The sequence below is a fragment of the Macaca mulatta genome, chromosome 13 (genome assembly GCF_049350105.2).
Source record: "Macaca mulatta isolate MMU2019108-1 chromosome 13, T2T-MMU8v2.0, whole genome shotgun sequence".
In the NCBI taxonomy this organism is placed as follows: Eukaryota; Metazoa; Chordata; class Mammalia; order Primates; family Cercopithecidae; genus Macaca; species Macaca mulatta.
In genome coordinates this window covers 23,349,387-23,370,009 of record NC_133418.1, presented here as the reverse complement: position 1 = coordinate 23,370,009, position 20,623 = coordinate 23,349,387, and the positions used below count along the sequence as shown (strand labels likewise).

The 20,623-nt window shown below is 48.4% G+C and overlaps 1 protein-coding gene and 1 pseudogene across 7 annotated transcripts in view; one reads left to right on the top strand and one right to left on the bottom strand.

Moving 5' to 3' along the window:
- Positions 1-20,623, top strand: part of PAX8 (paired box 8) — a 60,907-nt gene that overhangs the window by 317 nt on the left and 39,967 nt on the right. For all 6 annotated transcript variants that reach the window (XM_001093332.4, XM_015113145.3, XM_001093559.5 and 3 more), the window contains exon 2: positions 188-287. In XM_001093332.4, coding sequence (XP_001093332.1) covers positions 263-287 — 25 coding nt within the window. In that variant the 5' untranslated portion in view covers positions 188-262. The remainder of the gene's footprint in view (positions 1-187; positions 288-20,623) is intronic.
- Positions 185-20,436, bottom strand: LOC144333991 (uncharacterized; annotated as a pseudogene). The gene is made up of 3 exons (XR_013403140.1): positions 19,106-20,436; positions 15,189-15,365; positions 185-13,129 (listed from the first exon to the last, which is right to left on the bottom strand). The product of XR_013403140.1 is annotated as an uncharacterized LOC144333991 (transcript).

Sequence of the window (20,623 nt, the reverse complement as noted above, 5' to 3'; positions counted from 1 at the left end):
CTCAATCCTTGATCCTCCCGGGAAGCCTGTTAGCTAGGCCGGGCTGAGGTTGGCCCTACTTCGCCTAAAAATCCTCCTACTCCTGGCAGACGATGCAGGTTGTAAAGGATAAGGCCTGGGGAGGGGGCCTGAGGATGCAGGCATCGAATCTCATCGCATCTCATGCCCTTCTCCTGGGTTTGTGCAGGGCAGCGGCAGGCGCGGCCCGGACCTGCGTGAGTAAGCCCAGAGCCCTCGGCCGGCTGCGAGCGACTCCCCGGCGATGCCTCACAACTCCATCAGATCTGGTAAGAACGCGGTGTGGTCAGGACCCCCAACCCCCGCGCAGCTGAGCGTCCGTGCGTGCGCTCGGGTCGCTGGATCTCGGGAGCGTATGCACGGGATTCTCGGGACCCATCCGCGTGGGGACCCAGCTGGGGGCGCCTGGGGCCTGGCCCTTCGCTGGAGCCGCCTCGCTGTTCTCGGGCACTGGGGTTCCACTCGGCCAGCTGAGCCGCCCTCCCCCGGTCTTGGTTTCGAGGGACCACACGGAACGGTGAGGGGATCTCTGTGGAGTTAGAGGGGGTTTCCTTTGAGCTCCATTCCCAGTCTTGCATGGCGCATTAGGGTGGACATTCTTCTTGCTCTGTCCCTGGGCTGCACCGGTGCTGGACTGGCCGTTTCCCCGTCCCCGACCTCTGAGCCCTCTTCCTCGGGTGCGCGCAGTCCTTCCCAGTTACTCCCCTGGCTGGACTGTGAGCTCCCCGCATCTCTCAAGCTAAAGGGAATAGAGCCGGTGGTCCCGGGCCTGGGAGCCGGCAGCGCACTCAGGTGCTCTCCGACTCCTCCTGGCCCAGCACTGGGCAGGCAGGGAGCCGCGCGCGGGGCGTCCGGCTGGTGAGGACTAAGCTGCTCGCGGAGTCGAAACCCCCTCCCCACCTGCGCCCGGGAACAGGGCCTTCAAAAACACTCGAGCTCCCAGGCCGCGATGCCTGTTTCCCCCCTTCCCAGTCAGGGCTGGGCAGGGTCTTTGCTGGGAAGGAGCTCCAGGGTCGGGGCTGGTGGGTGCAGCCGTCCCCGCGCGCAGCGAGTGCGGACAGCGGCGGAGGCGCAGCGCGGCCCGCGGTGATGGATGGAGCCTGGCCGGCCGCAGAGAAGGCGATTTATGGGGCCAGGGCGCATCGCTATCGATTTGGGCCGGCGAAGTGAGAGGAAATCAATATTTCAGAATGAATTCTCCGCGAATATGAAGTCCCGCTCGACAAACGGGACATTTGTTATAATAAGGAGGGTCGGATCGGGCGCGGAGCGCGGCTGAGATCTCTATTTAGCCAAGCGCACGGCGGGGCCCGGGTTGTGCTGCGCAGTCTCCAGTCCCAGGGCCAAGGCTCGACTAGGAGGGGAGCGGGAACCCCCTGGGGCGCCGAAAGATTTTTTACTTGGGTTCTCTCTAGAGCTGCAGACGAAGTCAGCAGAATGCTCCCTCCCTGCCCCCATTCCCCTCAGAGAGCTGGGCCAGAATAGTCCGGCTGCCCCCAGAAGGCGCGGGGTCCCTTCAGGAGCCTCAGGGTAGAGACCTCGCAGCCATTCCCCTGCTCAGCGAGGTTGGCGAGACCTGGGACCGAGTACAGCTGCCTGGCACCTCTTTACGGTCCGCGCCCTGGAACCACGAGCGCTCCTAGGCCACTTTCTAAGGTCAGGATCAGGTTTTAGCCCCTTAGTCTTTAGCCAAACCGTGGTACAATACCACACATCACCAGGACCATCCTCGAGGCCGAATATGCAGTGCCCGGTGCCCGATCCCATGCCAGGCTGGTCCGTGGCACTCTGCTCGGCTCTGGAGGTCCATCTTTCCTCCTGACCTTCCCCTGACCCTTCCGGCGGTGGCAGGAGGAGTGGATGCTCTCAGAAGTCAAATTTACTGGACAGGGCTGGACCCTTACTCTCTGTCACTGCCCAAGAAATGAGACGATGTCCCCGTCCCTCAGATGAGCTTTTTTTTTTTTTCTTTTTTTCCGGCTACTTATTTTCATTCTAGAAGTACTCATTAGAATAAATGGGACTAGAGTATGGAAAGAAAAAAAAGGCACAATTTATTTTTACTGTAGTTTTAATCAGTATCAGTCCCAAATGATGAGATGCGTGCTTTCCCATTAGCTCGGATGCAAATCGCGCTTGGGTTTTGGGAGGGAGCCCTCTGCCCCTGGACCTACCAGGTAATTTTTTCCCCTGTCTTCTTTTCAGAAAGACAGAGGGGCTTCTTCTACCTTCTTTCCAAAACAAATAAACAACGCGGCAAGGGAGGATGAGACTTTCTTCTTTAGTTTAATTTAAATGCTAATAAAACAAGAAAACAGCCTGTAACAGCACAGACTGTTGAAGGCGCTCCCCGCTTTTTTTCTGAACCCTCCCTTTGGCAAACCTGAGGGAGAGGCCCTCCGTCTTTCTTATCAGTTTACCTGACACTGTTGTCTATAATTGGAGCTAAATTCATAAGCGGACACCTCTTGTTTTTACAAGCCCATTTTCTCTCAGGTTTTAGCAGCTTCCCCCTTTTCCCCAGGCACCTCCATTTCTGAGTTCGGCAGTGCTTAGGGAGCTCCCCTTTAAGTTTTCTTTGAGCAGAGCCCGGGACGCAGGCAGCGACACGGCTTTTCGCGGGAGCGAGGCCGAGCGCACCCTTCCCAATAACCCGAGACGCTCAAGAAAAGTTTCGTGCGCGGCCTTCGCCGCCCAGCCTGCCACGGCTCACTCTCGCCTCGTCGTTGACTGGTCTTGCCTTGCAGAGAGTCTTAACATTGTCTTTCCGACAGATTTATTCTGAAGGAATGTTGAACGCGAATCATTCTAATGTGCCCAGGTCAGCGATGGGCTGAACGTTCCTTAAAATCGTTATTTTTGTTGCATCAGGGACGAAATTCTCTAAAGCAAAAACATTTTTTTTTAAAATTCAAAGATGCAGAAGAAATGATAAATGCCCCAGTGAGAACAATACTGCAGCAGCGAGGAAGAGTTTTGTAAAACCAAGTAGGCTGTCATTAAAAGTTGTCTTAAATAACTTGTCGCAGCCCACTCCCACTGGTCCTGAAAATAGTTCATTCAAGTGGTAAAATTAGACAAGGCAGAGGACGATGTCTCTAACTTCCCTGATCTGAGATCTAAAGCCCCATTCCTTCCTCTTGGTTTTAGAATTGAGGAAAGGGGAACAAATGCATTTGGAAAGGATCTGTTTTCTTCCCAGGTTCCCTGCCTGGGTTGAAAATAAGGTTTCAGGGAAGGGAAGCAGCTTTGAGGAACATAAAGAGGTATTGGGGTTCATCAATTCATCTTTGTTTCAAGACGGTCTATCCCCCCCACCCTCCTCAATGCAAGTTAATTAGGAGATAATTTAGCTACCTTGTGAATTAGTTTTAAGATAAGTATCTTTTTAAGCTTTGTCACTTTAATTGCCCCACTGATTGATAAGAAGTAATTATTTCTAATTGACACTTTTTTGATGTCTATTGGAAGCATTTATTTGGAACTTTTTGGGGGTGGAAGGAAAGTTAATTAATGTTATCAGTCTACCCCCAAAAGGACTCTGCCTAATTTTGTTGAAGAAGACAAAGGAAGTGAAGGAAACCAAATAAAAAATCAATCTCATGGAATTTTAATTATTAAGGGACACTGTGGTTCAAATTAGAGGGCATCTACTAATATAATATGTCAAAAGGTTCTATTTATGGCCTCAAATCTCTAATTTATCGAGATGCATTTTATAGGTATTCATTTTCCTATGGATACACTCAAAGGCCCTTTATATGCTGCCTTCATTTTGGAGCAGGTTCCTCTGCTGTGTAAATAATTTTTGTGAAAAGTAAAATCTGTCGACCTTGGTATGCCCAGAAAAAAATGAAATCATTTTTGTAAGAGCCAATTGTAAGCAAGATTTACTAATAGTCATCCTTGTTCTGTAATTATTGATGGAGTTGGGTATAAAGGTGAAACTTTACGTACAGTGACATGCCTTTTCATACCTAAACTTTGGAGTAAACAGTTTAATCATTCACATCCTCCAGAACATTTTGCTGTGAGAGAGAAAGGAGTGAAAGAATAAAGAGAAAAAGAAAGACACTGAAAGGAGGCGATGGGGGTGGAGAGGAAAGAAAGGGAGAAGGTAGCTGGAGAGAATAAAATGAAAGCATTTATTTCAGAAATGAAGATAGCCAGGTGCGTGGAACCTTTGCCATTCAGTATAAGAAAATCGAAATCCTGCTTTAAAAACACATTTTTGTTAACACCAAATCTCTACCACAGTCTCTAAACAACCCCTAACCACCATGGGATACCCCTACTTTTCTACACATTTTTTAAAAAGGCAGAATTTTAGGAAGCTGGCAGATCCGGATCTTGGATATCTGGCTGTCAAAGTCTTTATTTGGGGTTATGAAAAGGAAGCAAGAAAACACACATTGTGCTCTGGGATTTATAAAGAGATTCGAGTGTTGTTTATATTTATTTCATTATTAAAGCCCCTGTGATCCTCATCTCTATTTTGTATGCACAATCTTTTCATAGATCGACTTGTGACTTACTGATATAGGAAAGCATTGCCACATTAACCCAAAGGAGACACATACACACATGCACACACACGCACGCCTGGAATGAGAGAAACACAATCACACAGGACGCGTTCCTATCAGGTTGATTTCAGCCAGTGCCTTTTTCAACCACTTATTATAAAATCTTGTCTGCTGTTATTGATGTTTCTCCCAGATTATGGGGAGCTGCAAGAATGAGGAAATATTTTAAATGAAAAATAAATTTAAGACGTACAAACATCAGATAATATCACATACCAACCTCACTATTAGTGAAATTGAAAGAATATATAAATAATGCAAAAAAAAAAATCAGCAAGGGAGAGTTTAGTAATGGAAAATTCCCCTGCAATTAAAGGAAACGGTAATTTAGTGAAGATATGCCTGAATGAATTACCATTTATTAATTGGTTCTCATAAAAACAATTTGTGTGTGTGGCTTGGGGAGGGGGATGTTTAAAGTATATATTGTCCATAGATAAAGCTCCTCAAATATTCATATCAAATTATGTCGTTATCACATTCTATTTTGTGAAAAATCCCAAGTCTCTCACTGGCAAGTTTCACCTGTATGCAGAGAGCTTGAATGCAAAGGAAAGGGGTCCCATCCAGATCAGAAAGAATAAAACCGGTTCCCGCTTCTCTTGGTACATTTCCAAATCTGAAACAAATGAGGAACACACTGGCAGAGTCTTGTATGCTTAGGAACATCCAAACCGGGCCCCAAGAAGATTCCCCGAGGACCCGGCTCTTCTGGGGCACAACTAGCTGGGGCAGAGGAGGGCTGCTTTGTGGTTCTGGTCCCCCAGCCTGCTCCAGCATCCTCGCCAGCTCAGGCAGGAACTGCAGTTTGTAATCTCAGCCAGGAGCTTGCTAGGGTTGACTGGTGCATGGATGTGTTTACTTTCTCTCGCCACAGTTGGTCTGTCTTCAGTTCTAAGCATTTTAAAGCTGCTCTATTTATCAGTCCAAGAAGTGCTGAGTTCTCAGTTGAGCTGAGAAGCTTTGAGCTCTATGGTTCTGAGTATGCGAGAAGCCAAAAGATTAATGAAACTGCTTCATTTAAGAAAAAAAAATGTTTTAAAAAGTGGAGGCAGGGGAATGAACGAGCTCACCTTCAAGGCTGCAGATTAGTTTTGCTTTTGTTTTCGTTGAAAACTTGGGGCACTGGCCCCCACCGGGTCCTCATTCTCTTCAGAGATAGAACTCAGTATTGAAAACACCCTCTAAGAGAGGAGAATGTGCCCTCACATTATCTTCTCTTAGCCGGTGTAGAGTTCTTTGCGGGAGGGATTCTTTCCGAATGCAGATTGGAACACCTTAGCCCAGGTTCTTCTGGGGAGGGAGCTAACACACTCTGCCTAGGAAGTGCAGGCGATGACTACTTTCAGCAGGAGTTCTAGACATTCCTTTTGTGGGGAAGGAGTACAGAGCATGACAATCCAGGAGTCTCTTGGCTCCTGAAAACTCCACTCTCACAGACAATCCCAGTTCATCCAGTCAGTGGTCAGTGACCCTGGGTTGGATGGAGTCTCTGCTGGAAGAAGCATCCAGTCTTCTTTGTTTATCTACAGTAATGACACTTTTAAGTAGATCTTGAGGATTCATAATTATTTCCTTAGGGCCAGAGTTAGGGCTGACAAGACCGTTTGGGTTGCGGAAAGCCCCTCTAACCCCTCCCTTGGCCAGATAGAAATACAATGAGCATATTTCTCTTATATAAGCCACCGGCCAGAAAAATCTTCACGGGAAGGCTTCTGTCTTAAACCTGTAATTCATGTCACTGAGTCTGGGCTTTACCTTGCTTGGCTGGGGGTTCCTTCCCCAGGAATGGGCCTGGGTGGAAACCAGCATCTCTTTACTGAGCCATGTCCAAGATCAAGGGAAAGAAAGTCCAAGAGTCCCCCAGGGATACTTGGGTTCTGTTTCTGTGTTTCCACCTGTGGACCCTCCATAGTCCTGAATGCCATAGAAGACACTGGCAATCCCTATGGCTCAGCCCAGCCAGCCTCACAGCTCCTCCTGCTCATTTATATCCAAAGAAGGAGAACAGCTGCACAAGAGCTGAGCAGACCTGGCACTTAGTGAGCCCTCATTGAATGGAAGCTGTGATTCTCCCCTCTGAGGACTGCCACAGGTGTGGTGTGGTGCTGAGAGCAGAAGTATGCATCCTATCATTTAATTCTCACAACTCTGCCAGGCAGTATTGCTATTGACATTGTTATAGAAGAAAGGGGAAGGAACTGATGTTCAAAGAGGTTGATATGACTCCAATAACCCTTTCCACTGCTCCCTACCTCAACCACCCAAAGTCCAGCTCATCAGAACTTGGCTACTAGATGATCGGCACCTGCAATCCTAGTGGAAACTCCCATCAGAACCCTTGATAAGAAGGCTCAAGTGGTTGTGCTGGCAGTGACAGGCAGGGCCTTCAGTGTATCAGCTTGCTTTCCTCATCAGTGTTCCCCACTCTCCAGTTTAATTAAAATACGCCCCTTTCCAGTATGGTTTTCAGTCTTCCCATCTGTGAAATGGAAAAGTGGTTCCTGCCTGGATGCCTCTCCTAGAAGTAGCTATGAGAAAAAAGGAGATGATCAGTCACTTGGAAAGGCAGAGGGAGGGTGCCCTTACTTTCACACATCCCCCCAAGGCTGCCGTGTCTCCATCTGCACTGGAAAAAAAGCAGCTATTCTCAGGCACCACACGTTGAAGGACCCTTGGGAATTTATTTCCCTAACTTGGCATCTCCAAAGTACACTCGGCCTCCCTACCTAGGTTCATCTTGGATGTGATGCAAATAGCTTCAGAGTTGCTGGGGAGGCTTCCCCATGCTGTTAGGGGCCAGCACTGGGGGCCCCAATCACAGACAGCATAGCTAGGAGTGGTGGCCACTGGAGGTGCCGGTTGTTATGTCCCAAAGCTTAGGTTCATCCCCTCTGGCACTTCCTCAGGATCCCTCTCATTCAGGGGCTTAAAGGCAAGGCATTTCTCTTTGGAACCTCTGCAGAGGTTCAGTTTTAGAATGTTAGCTTGAAAGAAAGGGCTTTTAATGTTTTCACTTTTTCATGTAGAAAGTAGCTGCTTAGCTCCCGGGCTCTCAGATGAAAACCTGTCTTTGGTTTAAGCAGAGGGAGAGATTGAGAAAGAAAAAGTAATTCATTCATCCCCGCTTTTAACTTTTTTTTTCTTCTGTCTTCAGCCACAATAATCATTGGATTTTTCTTTTGTATTTGTTTTATTAAATGGCCTTGGGGTGACCTGGGTAGTTAGTGCTAATTAGTCCACTAGGACATATTGTGACTGTCAGGGCAGCACAGCAGAAGGGTCCAGGAGCTGGTTGGGTGACACACCTAAAAGAGAAATGGCTTAATCTGCTGTCATCGGTGTGTACTACAGTGTTTGCACACACCCAGGCCCTCTGTGTGTGTTGCAGTTTCGATTCTTCCGCATCTCCAGGAGGACAGTAGAACTATTATTCTTGGGATAAACTCAGGGGCCGTGCGGTGTCAAGAGGGTAAGAGACTTTTGAAATCAGCTTGAAGCCAGGGTGAAAGCCCCTGCCCTGCAGGCAGAAGAAGGCGAAGCCCGGGCTTCCTTCTTGGCCCAGACCTTGCTATTTTTGTGTGAACTTAGTCAAGTCAGTTGTCTCTCTGGGCTTGTACTTCCTCGTCTTTATAAAATATGGTGATGCTGCGGGGCTTCTGGGGAGTCATGTAAGTAAAACCTGTCTCCTCACCTGGCACACAGCTGCCACTCAAGACACTTCTCCATGCTCCATGTAGTAGTCACCAGGGAGCAAAGTCTCCAGAACACATTCCCAGAGTCCCATTGTCGTCGTATTTCCTGTGAAATGGCCACCAGTAACTTGAAACCCAGCACTTTGTTCCATTTAAAATTTAGGACAGACATTTTAATATTTCATGTGGACAAAATAATACATCTACCACCTAGGAGTACTGGGATTAAATGAAGGGACGCATGGAAAGTGCTGGCTATGACCTCTGCGGCTGTTATCTGTTGTTACCACAGCCTGAAATGGAAAAGGACGCCTTAGTTCACTTTACCAGAAAACCCACTCATAGGGAAAACACTAAGCTTTTGATAGAATGGCTGTCTGTGGACTGTGTGTTGAAATTCAGAACATTCTAAGGATTTAACAGAATTGGTCTTTGAGCAAAAATGAGCTCAAGTGGGTTTGCAGTTATGCTGTGTGTGCGGCTGAGACAGGACTGCAGGAAGACGAGTAGCTGTTTTTAATTGACACTGCATCATATATTTATTTTTAAAAAATTAAATCCACGAATCCTGTGCCTTCTTCTCTCTCTCCCTCCCTCCCCACCTGCCTCTGTCTCACAATTTTCTACTTTGGGTAATAATAATCCAGCTTTGGCCTGATAGCAAACCCTGGTTGACATTTAAAAGTCTCTGTGATTAGCTGAGCACCAAATCTCTGACTTAAGCTTTGCTTTGCTCTTTTGCTTCAACACTGAGCAAGGTAGAAGGCACCTCTACAGGGCAGGGAGCTGGAGTCTTGCTCTTCCCTTTCAAGAAGGCAGACCTGCAGAACCAGGAGGGGGAATGAACAGACAAAACAATTCACTGGTAGGAAAAGGACTGAACACTAACAACCTGGTCGGCAGGAGCACCGAAGGTCATTTACCTTGAACAGCCGCCCCAGCACAACTATGCTGTGGCTGTTGACAGATAAACCCCATCTGGCTTTCTTGAGTCTGGTCCCTCATTGTCCAGAGCCAGTGTGTTCCATGACGGTCTACACCAGGGCTCCATCTCAGGGCTGCTGGACAGTTTGTGGCAAAATGTGGCAGGGCTGTAGGTACAAGTGCCATGGAGATATTTCTGCCAAACGAAAACGCTTGCTGGACACTTCCAATGCCTGGGTTCCATGCCTTCATAGATATGCAAACTTTCCCCTTTCTAGGCCTTACATCTCTTTGGCAGTATGACAAGACCTGGGTCCTTCGAGCCTTGTGGACCTTCCTGGGCCCCCCATATTCCCTGGGGACATGGCAGTACCCCATACCAGGAAGGTTGCCATGGCCCACGGCCCACCCCCACTGCTGGCCATGGGGCTGTCTAGACAGGTGCCCCACACTGTGACAGGCCTGCCTGGGCCTCAGGGCTCCCCCTTTTGCAGGTGGCACCTGCTTTCAAGGGTCCTGCTGACAGTGACACAGCTGTTGTCCTGAGACTCTCCTTTCCTTGGGGCCTGGCTGGGGCCCATGCCATGTCTGCAAAGCAGTTGGTCACGTGCTCCCCACATTCCAGCTGTCCTCACCCAACCCAGCTCCAAAGCCACCTCCCAGTGAAGCTGTCCATGATTCCTCTTCCTCCTCCCCACCTCCCCAAGCTCTCCTAGCACTCTGCCTGTATGGCATGCCTTGCAGTCCAATTTTTGGAGAAGGCTCGATCTCTTTGGCTCTCAGCTTCCAGACTTGAGCTACTTGAGCACCTGGGAGAATGTATGCCTCGCACATCTCAGAAGCTTCATAGGCTTTCATGATGCTGGTCTACCTAGATCCAGATTGTTCAAGGCTACAGGGGGCTCACAGATGAGATTCTGTCACCACATTTTGCCAGTGAGGAAACTGAGACCCAGAGAGGTATGTCCTGACCCTGGTCCCACAGCACTTGTGGCAGAGCAGACACTCCATCTCATCACTAGGACTCTTTCCATGACGCTGTAGTGACTTCCAGGGCATGTTGAGGTTAGAGTGAGGGCTGACCCAACGCAGGGAGCGTTTGCTGTGGCCTGTGCTGCATAAGCAAGACCCAAGGGAATGAAGGGGCCTCCTTCACCTGCTGACAGGGACTGGAAGGCCCAGTGACAGCTGCTGAGACAGACACAGATCCATGCACACTCACATGCATGCACACACATACACAGCATATGTACAACACTCACATCCAAACATACAGACAACCCGGTGGGATTAGGGTGAAGCAGGAAGGCACCCAGGGTGCAAAATTCAAAGAGGCTCTCCCTCTCTGGCTCACGCAAGGGCAGGGTTGGCCCAGAGAGCAAGTGCCTCCTTAGACCTTGTAGCCTGGACGCCTGGCTGTCCTCACTCTAGTCTCCTGTATCCATATTACACACACACTCATACCCAGTTACACACACAGACCACAGTACTCACAGACATATACATGCACACATGAACACAATATTCCCCATCTCACACACATAAACATACTAAAAGTAAGCCTTTAAAATGTACAAGTGTATGCAGAAGACTATCCTAGGTCCGTGGGTGATGAAAAAAGACCAGAGAAGGCCCTGCTCTCAGAGACCCTGAGAAATGCAGCTGTAAAGTTACCGGTGTGATTGATGAGTACTGGCTGTACTCACAATTGCTAGAAAGGAAGTCATAATTGACGCACTGGGGAAAGTAGGGTGTAAGCTATCCAGGGAATCTGCTCTGTGCTGTGCATCTATTTAGGCATGAGGTCACTGACATGTGACCTCCCTGTTCTTGCAACTTGTGGTTTAAGGTCTGAGTAGATGAATACCAGTGTCCAACTATGAGTCCCTCCTGGCCCCAACCCCTCACTGAAGTTACAGGTCATGGGTAGTGTTGCAGCCCTGTAGAGACCTTTTGGTCCAGCATTCTTGTTTTCACATAAGATCTGGGAGCAGCCAGTCATTTGCCTGCATCAGCCCCTAGCACCACTGGGTCTCTGAGGTTCACAGTGGCTCTTCCCAGATAAGGACAGAGCTACCAAGTGGGCAGCAGCAGTAGTGGCAGGACTCATCCACTCCAGGACTGACCTCAAGGTCCCCCAAGAATGAAGCACTGAAGGCAGGTGGTTGCCAGCTAGCATGGACGGGCTTCTCTGCTCAGCTCAGGATATTCTCTCTAACATTCTGTCCTTGCTCAGAATTCCCGGGCAACTCTGCGCCTGAGACCCCTCAGCCCCAGGCAGTTCAGGCATGCTCTGTCTACTACACTGTAAAGGAGAAGTGTGAACGCGAACCTCAGTCTCATGCACAACACCGAGCTTGTTTCGGCACCCACGTGAACTGCATTTGTCACTATTACACACAATATGGTGCCATCATGCATATTTTATACATTTGATCAGCCAATATTTATATAACTTTCATAAATCAGTGATTCTCAAACAGTGTTACCCTATAGGGTGGGCAGAGGTGCTGGTCAATATAACAAAACTGAAAAACAGTGGTAGGAAAAAGGTACACTTGTACTTATATTCAAGTTTAACATGTAAATTTTTTCTGTTCAATGGTCTCTACCTCATATTTTTTTTTTAGGATCTGGGATTGGACTTAGCAAAACATTATGATTTTCAAGACGCTGAGCTCACTGTTTTGTGGCGTTCTTTGCAGAACACCGTGACCTTCTGGGTGCCCCATGCGCTGACAAGTGTCAGAACGGTGGGTGTCCAGCTGACGTGAGGCTGGACTTGCGTGATAGGCATGTCGTGGCCGTAGCTCCCCGCTCTGTGAAATGATGAGATCGACATGCCTCCATCCATCAGTAGGATCCCCAGCATGGAGAATTTACACTGTCGCCCTTCAAAGAAAGGAGCCAAGTCCTGGTCCCTCCTCTCACCTTGACTTTCCCAACAAAACACCCTTCTTTCCTGGCACCAGTATAGCATGTGTGTGTTGGTCATTTAGGAGCCCAGGTGCCTTGTGGCAGAGTAAAGACACACACAGAAAAAGTGGTATTTTCTTACTCAGCATCCCTGGAGCACACCTGGAACATGATGCCCTCCTTGAGATTTCCTTTAAAGGCCCTGTCACCCTTGAGGTTTCCATCCCAGCTACCCATAGAAATCATTACTTCTGTTGTCTTGCTCTCGGCTGCACAGACTTCTTGGTCCACCATGGAGAGGGCTTCTATTCCCAGCCATCCACTGTCCTGTAGTGAACCTCTCTCCTCTCCTCCTGGCCCATTTCTCTCCCAAGTGTGTGCTCAGTCTGCACCATGTGGCCAGATCATCTCAGGTTTTGATCCAGCTCCCAAAGAAGCACTGAGTGCCCCTTCACTCTCTCACTCTGACTCCCCAGCACTTGGGCTTTGCTGCCTCTGTGTCTGGAGTGCTCCACGCAAATTTCTCACCCCAACCGCCGACATGCTCAGTTACCTTCAGTTTTTATGATGTGCCCTCACCCAATCACGCATCCCCTGGCCACACAATCCTCAAGATCTAACTCCAAATTATTTCAAACAGCATTATTACTCAACTATTCAATTTAGTATGTCAATGTCTACTGAGCCCCTCAGTGTGGCAGGCAGGGAGTTAGGCTTTGGGGCTATGGAACTCAGGAGACCATGCCTCGGCCTTCGTGCTGACATTCTAGAGACAGGAAAGCAAACTGAACTTTCACCACAATCACAGAGAGAAAGCAAAGGCTTCAGTCCAGATAGACACAAAATGCTGAGCAAGTAGGAGAAGGAGGCATGCTGAGCTGTGACCGGGTCAGGGTGGGATTCCATAAGGTGGCTCAGAGGGAAAACCAGCCCCAGCAGAGATGCGGAGTCCCAGGAGCGTGTGCAGGTTCCAGGCACCAGCAGTCAGCCCTGGGTGAAGGAGACAGCAATGGAACATGCTCAGGGTTCAGCCCAACTGTGGGGGCTTTGACAAGAGAAGCTAAGCTACGGCGTTAATTCCAGTGTGCCATCAGAACGTCTGAGTAAAGTGCACTCGATGTGTATGTTTTAGGGCATTTTATTCACTTGTGCATGAAACTTCCATCCTCCCCTGGCTTGACCTCAAGCTTCTGTTGTTGGCAGTTTTCATATCCTTCTTGGCTGTCTTGTCACAGCTGCATACCTACTGACTCTGTTGTCTTCAGGCTTTGCAGTGCTTTTATTAAGTGGAAAAGCCATGGCAATAATCTATGATAGCTAGGTTATTCGCTTTATCAGAATGTGCTGGTTTCTCTCCTCTCTTGACTCTGTTTCAGACAAACTTAGCCTGGTGATTTTCCAAAATAATCAGATTTCTCCTTGCACTTCCTCTTAATCCAATCATTAACAAGCATTTTCAGGCAAACCGCTGATGTACAATCTGAGAAGACTTTCTCCTACCTCCGTGGCCCTATTTCCCACTATTTCCGTATGCAAACCCATGGTTCCAGCCAACTAGTCATTGTTTCCAAAATACACCATGTACATTCTCACCTCTGTGTCTCTGCCCATTCAATGCAGCTGCCTGGAACACCCTTCCCACTCCCACTTCCTTGACAAAGCCTCAGTCAAGCTCCACCTTCTTCCTAAGACCTTTTTAGATACCCTCTACCTTTAGTGACCATCCTGTCTGACCTTCCACTGCACCTGCTCTGCTCCGCTCCACTCCCCGGGTACTCAGTACCTGTTCCAACAAATGTCACTTAGCTTCTTACCGTGACAAACTGCCTCTGAGCTAGAAAAGAACAAGAATCCTTTCAGATTTCTCTCTATCCCCAGCACCTTACACAAAATCCTACTTGAGGAGTGAGGACTCCGCAAATGTCTGGGCTGCTGTTTTTCACCTAATTCTCAAATAACATTTTTTATTGCTTCCTCGGTTGACCCAACTTGCACATTTGAGTTTTGTATATGAAGTTTTTCCAACATGAAATACACCTGATCCTTTCCCATGATATTGCCATAATTAGTTTTCTATTTTCTTCATAATAATTGGCAATAAGGGAACTGAGAAAACGAGAAATGCAGTCTTTGAGGGAACCTGATGCAGCCATTGAGGCCAGAGCTGCCCCACTGGGATACGTGCCTGGTCCTAGGGGCATCTTGCAGGCACGGAAGCCTGTGCTTGAAGGCCAGATAGCCAGGTTGAGCAGCAATGGGCACTGGGAGTAAAAAACACTGGCAAGTCTGGGGAGTTCTGAACCAGCAAGAGACCTTCCTAGTGGATGCTGGGTGTTGACTTGGCAGAGTGATTGGTCAGATTTAGGGTGAGAGCATCTGTGAGGATAAAAGATTACAAGATTCCTGTAATTCCTGCAGACTGGGAATACAACTCCAAACAATATCTAGCACCTAGTAGACATATACTAGGTGCTTCACAAGTATTTGTTAAATGGATCTTTCTTTTCTTCTTTTTTCCTCTCCTTCTTCCTTACTTCCTCCTTCTTCTTCTTCTTCTCCTTCTCCTTCTCCTTCTCCTTCTCCTTCTTTCTTGGCTTTACATAAGCGTTTCTCAAGTGCGGTCTATATCAGAACCTCCTGGGATTTTGTTAGCAAATGTGGAGCCCTGGAATCTGTCTCCTTCACAAGCTCCCAGGGGTTATTTTATGATCAGCATTTAAGAAACACTGATCTACAGCCCACCCACAGTCTCCCATGTGGAGTCCCTCATGCCTGCCTGCTGTGGGCACAGCCCTTCTTTTTGCACTGTGCCTCCTCCCAGAGATCTCCCATCTGGCTGTGGATAGAAGCAGATCAGATTTGAATGCAGTCTCAGGTCTGCCCTGAACAGGCTGTGCACAGGCCATTTGAGCCTCCGAGATGCATCTTTATCTATAAAATGGGGCAAAGGGCCAGCCCCACCCACCTCATGAGATTGTTGTGAAAACCCATCCCTGATGCAACCAAGACCTGACTGGTATTTGCTGAACTAAATTTAAGAATCACTTACCTGACAGCACTTTGGAAGGGACCTGTGGATGTCAGGTGAGTGCATAACCAACGTTTAGACTGGATCCAGGGTCAGAAAGTTCTTGAAAGGAGGAGAAGCCTGGAGGTCTTGGTAATTGGAGGGAACCCAGCCTGGCATGTGGAGGCTTTGCTGTGCTGATACACTGATGTTCTTTCACTGAAAAAACAAACAACAACAACAACAAAAAAACATTGCCACATGATGCAAGGACCACAAATGGAGAACAAGATGATGACTCAGTAGCAAGGATAGTAATGTCAAGAGAAACAGGTTCACCGAAAGAGATGTTAGAAAGTCTTTTACCCTCTACTTGACTGACTGAACCTGCCTTATACTTAAGAGTCATTTGGAGGGAACTGGCGGGGCAGCCAGTTACCCTAGGAGAGCGGCCTCCAGGGGCTGCCCAAGTCTGCTGTGTGAAATTCAGGGCTAAAGCTCTAAAGCTCTATTGATCTGTGCATGTGTTTGCGAGGGCTGCAGTGACAAAGTACTACAAACTGGAGGGCTTAAATGACAGAAATGTATTGTCTCACAGTTCTGGAAGCCAAAAGTGTCAAATCAAGGGGTCAGAAGAGTTGTTTCCTTCTGAGGCTGGAGGAGAATCTGTTCTGTACCTCTCTGGTAGTTTCTGGTGGTTTGCTAGAAGTCTTTGGCATTCCTTTGCTTGTGACAGCATAACTCTGATATTCATATGACTTTCTCATTTTATCTCTGTCTCCAAATCTCCCCTTTCCACGAGGACTTGATCATATTGGATTAAGCTCACCCTAATGACCTCGCCTTAACTAGATCATCTGCAAAGACCTTGTTTCCCAGGTACTAGAGTGGTGGGTGGAGACAGGGGAGGGGACAATTCAATTCATGACACCTGAGTATTATGTGTCCTTAGTCCATTTCAGTCCCCACCCAGCCCTGACTTGACCCTCAGCTGCTTTGGGTCTGAGCAACACCAGCTGCAGAAGCTCTGACTTGGGGCTGACAGAAAGAGAAGGGGAAGGTGACATCCATCTTCCAGAGCCTTTCCTGTTGCTCCAACAGACAAGGGGACTCCCCTTCCCAAGCCAGAATCCCCCGAAGAGAGCCTCAAGTCCAGGTTCAACACTTAGAAAAGGCCAGGCATGGTGGCTCACACCTGTAATCCCAGCACTTTGGGAGGCTGAGGCCAGAAGATTTCTTGAGCCCAGGAGTTCAAGACCAGCCTGAGCATCACGGCAAAATCACATCTCTACAAAAAATAAAAAACACTTAAGAAAACAAAAATGACAAGCAAACAAGCTGATACAAGAACCTAAAATCAGCCAGGTGCAGTGGCTCATGCCTATAATTCTAACACTTTGGGAGGCTGAGGCAGGTAGATCACCTGAGGTCGGGAGTTCGAGACTAGCCTGGCCGACATGACAAAACCCTGTCTCTACTAAAAATACAAAAATTAGCTGGGTGTGGTGGTGGGCACCTATAATCCCAGCTTCTTGGGAGGCTGAGGCAGAAGAATTGCTTGAACCTGGGCGGGGCGGAAGTTGCAGTGAGCTGAGATCGCACCACTTCACTCCAGCCTGGGCGAAAGAGTGAAACTGTCTCAAAAAAAACAAAAACAAAAAAACCTGAAATCTTTCAGGGCATGCCTTGCTTCAGGACATGTTCGGTGCAAACCTCACCACCTTCTTCCTCCACTCTGCCAACATGGCCCCAGCCAAGAAGGCACTAAGCTCCCAAAGGGCTTACACAGGGATTTAGGTCAGAACACTGAGGTTCTTTCTTGGCTCTGCCATGAGGTGAGTCTGTGACATTAGACAAGTCACCTCTCCTTCCCAGTCAAGCATCCTCTCAGAAGTGTGCCTTGCAACTCTGCCACTCCATAGACACTGTGCACATCTACCTTCATAGTCCGTGAGCCGCAGCAGTCCACTTTGTCACCATCCAAGTCATGTGGCAGCCCACAGGCCCCACTGTGTGCTACCTTCCCTCATCTTACGGCACCCCCAGTGTCACCACTGGTGTTTTGTCACATAGGAAGGTTACTCAATGTTTCCCTCTAGAGCTCTCTCTGTACCAGCTTCTGGGGGTTTCTGGCCTCTGTTCCCTGGCTGAGGGCAGTCCCAGAGTTGTAGACATTAGGACTGGAAGGATCATCTGCTTCTGTCAAGCCAGATGAAGAAACTGAGGCACAGACTGGCATCGTCACAGAGTGGGCAGAACCTAGGCCTCCTAATTCTCAGCACCCCCTGTTTCCTCTCCAGAAACTACAGCCTGCAGGCTGCGTCTGTTGGCCTCTGTCCCTTCCCCTTTCCTTCTGCAGCGGTGAGGACAGCCTTTAGAGTGGATAATCTCCTTCGCCATGGTGCCTGCTGTCGACAGGTGTGGAAACAACAGATGCACGGTTTTGTCACAGATTTTGCTCCTGTGTGTCACTCAAAAAGGTGGTTCCTCTTCATTTGTTCTTACCTGTTATGATCCCCAGGATGGCCAGGCCTTCCTTCTGGCCCCCACCTTGAAGACTCTGCAACTCACACACACAGTCTCTCTCTCTCTCTCTCTCTCTCTCTCTCTCTCTCTCTCTCTCTCTCACACACACACACACACACACACACACATACACAAACAGTCACACACACATACACACACACTCTCTCTCAATGTACCCTAATTCAGGCTAAAGCCCACCCTTTACAAATGCCTCCTCCATGAGCTAGTCAAGCCCATCAGGTTGTATCTTAGTTAAGATCTCAGAAGCAAAGAATCCCAGCGTTCAAAAGAAACTTAGAGGTCATTTAGTTCAACTGTCCGGGTGAGGGAGGCGTCTTTATGTGACTTGATTATATTCAAGATTCCCTGGTTCCTCTAGCCTCTCAGTCTCTGCAGTCACCCCAATTCCATCTGTTGTTTCCTTCCTGTTCCCCCTTCTCTCCCTCTTCACTACCCACCCCTACTTTCATGGTTTCCTGCCCTCAGCAGGGGTTCTTCTCACCCCCCTCTATTTCCCTCCTTACCCATCTCTGGGTGATTTTTAAATCACTGCCCACTAAACTCACATTTATAGCATTATAACTTTGAGCTGTAGAACCTAACAGTACTTTATGTCCTTTACTATCCATCCCCATCCCCAGCATACACACATACTCACACATGCACACACCCACTCATTCATAGACACATTCACACAGACACCCACATACACACCTCCACAGATATTCCACGGAGCTATTTGTGGACAGAATGGAAGGAGATAGTGCATGTAAATGGGTTGAAAAGCTTTAAGGTTCTATAACATGTCAGGGACTATTAACTTGTAAGTTTCTCAAGGGCAAGAACTGTCTTCTACTCAGAAACCATCTCTCCACATACACGCAGCCTGGAATATTATTATACACAGAGTGGGTGCTCACTGAATTGAAATCTAATGTACTGAAAATTGCTTTAATATCAACCCGTTAAACAAAAAAAAAAGCATTAATAGCCACAGGCCTCTGACCTCAGGGGGAGTTGAGGGTTTAGCGCAGTAACTTGTACAGTCGCTAAGCATCTAAACGCATGTTCGGCAGGTGCTGCCATAGCTGCCTTGTCTGTTTCCCTCCCCAAATGCAGAGACCCTGGACCTTCCTTCTGAAGCCCAGAGGGCCCTTCCACAGCCCTGGTGTGTGATGCCAGGAGTCTGCAAGTGTCTAGGAAGCTCAGTGGGAAGGATCTGGGAAGAATGACCTCTAGTAAACCTGCAGGGAGCACTGGGAAGCTCCATTTGCCGCCCCTGACTAGAAGTTCATGTTTAATCAATTAATTATTGCTTTCAATAAGTGTGTTGACATCCACAGAGTAGATATAAACTCTAGGCTATCAACAGAGGAGATTTTTAAAAATACAGATTCAGGGATGCTATGCCAAAAGATTCTGACTGAACTGACCTGAGGCGGGAAGTTTCTAGACTCTCCAGGTGATTCCAGTGTGCAGTTGGGAGGAGGAAAGCACTACTCTACCCACTGCAAAGCACGCCTGCATGGTCAGATAAAAGCTGCACCTCCCCTCAAGGAGCCAGGCATCTGGAGGAAACACTTGACAACGAGATTCAAAGAGAGGACAGGGGCTGGGGAGGTCGGTGGGAGGATGGAGAAGGTTCTGGAAGGTTGTTCCTGGTTGGCTTCTCTCCCTGGGCTTCTGAAGGCCAGAGTGCAGGGTGTGGAGTAGCCATACCCAAGGCCACATCCACAGAGGGGGAGCATCACTCCTGCAGGAAGGAAAGGAAGGGAGTCCCCTGCTTGGGAAATAGTGCCCGGTCTTAAAGGGAGAAAGTGGCCCATCTGCTGTTACTTTATATCCCTTATATTGCTAATATAATTTATAGGATCTTAGACAGCTTGAAGAGAACTCCAGAAATCTCTGAAGCAGCACCAAAGGCGACCCTACGCAGGGAACCCTTGGACTTGGTGACCTTTGGGCTCAGAGCAGGCAAGTGTGTCCCACTTGCCTCAAGCTCTCTGGCCCCTGTGCTCCCAAGGCCTCCAGCCTGGCTCCAGGAAAAGGCAGGGCCTTATGTCAAGCAGTACTTTTCTTAAGGAGCTTAGAGGTCTATTGACATTTGAAGCAGCTCCATCCCTAGAAATCCACACACTGAAGCCCTTCCTGGGAGGGAGGTGACAGGGTTAATCTAAGGGCTGGGGGAGGCGGAGAAAGGCCTTGAAACCACACAGTGAAGCCAACCAGATTAATAGAGGAAGAGAGAGGGGGGTAGACCATTAGGAAGACAAAGAGAAAATCATGCTGGAGCAATAGAAAGGGAAATCTAATATCAACTAGGGAAAAATAAATGGAGATTAGGGCAAACAAATTAGCTTTAATGGGTTCAATGCTAATACAAGAATAACAGCGGAGCTGCGAATGCCTTTGAGGGGAAGATGGGATAAAGAACCTGAGCAGTCATGCAAGCAATAAAGATTATGCAGGGAAGGGGGATGGCCAAAAGAGCCAGCGGGGAGGGAGAGAGAAGGGAAGACTACAGGCAGATGGGTAGGGGATCAGTGGCATTGGAGGAGTCTGCCATCTTTGACAGGATAGGACTGGGACAGAGAGCTGGTAAGAACTGGGGAGGCAGCAAGCAGGAGGGAAATAAAAGAAAGCAAGGAAACTGGGAGACACTGAGGGCAGGGATGCAAACCCAGAGCGGGAAAGACTGCGAAGAAAGGAGGGAGCAATGGATGTAAACAAAGAGAATGGAGGACAACCAGCCACTGCGCAAGAGTGGAGGGAAATAAAGAAATTAGGTGCCCTCTCTGACTGGAGAAAATTTAAAGAGGAAAAATTAGGCCCCAAGATAATGAAAAGCTAGAGAGGATTTGGAAGTGAGTTTTGGAAAGCACCCATACTTGGTAGGTGACGGAAGGGCATATTCGTTCTTAGGGAGAGGTCTGGCTATTCTTGGAATACAG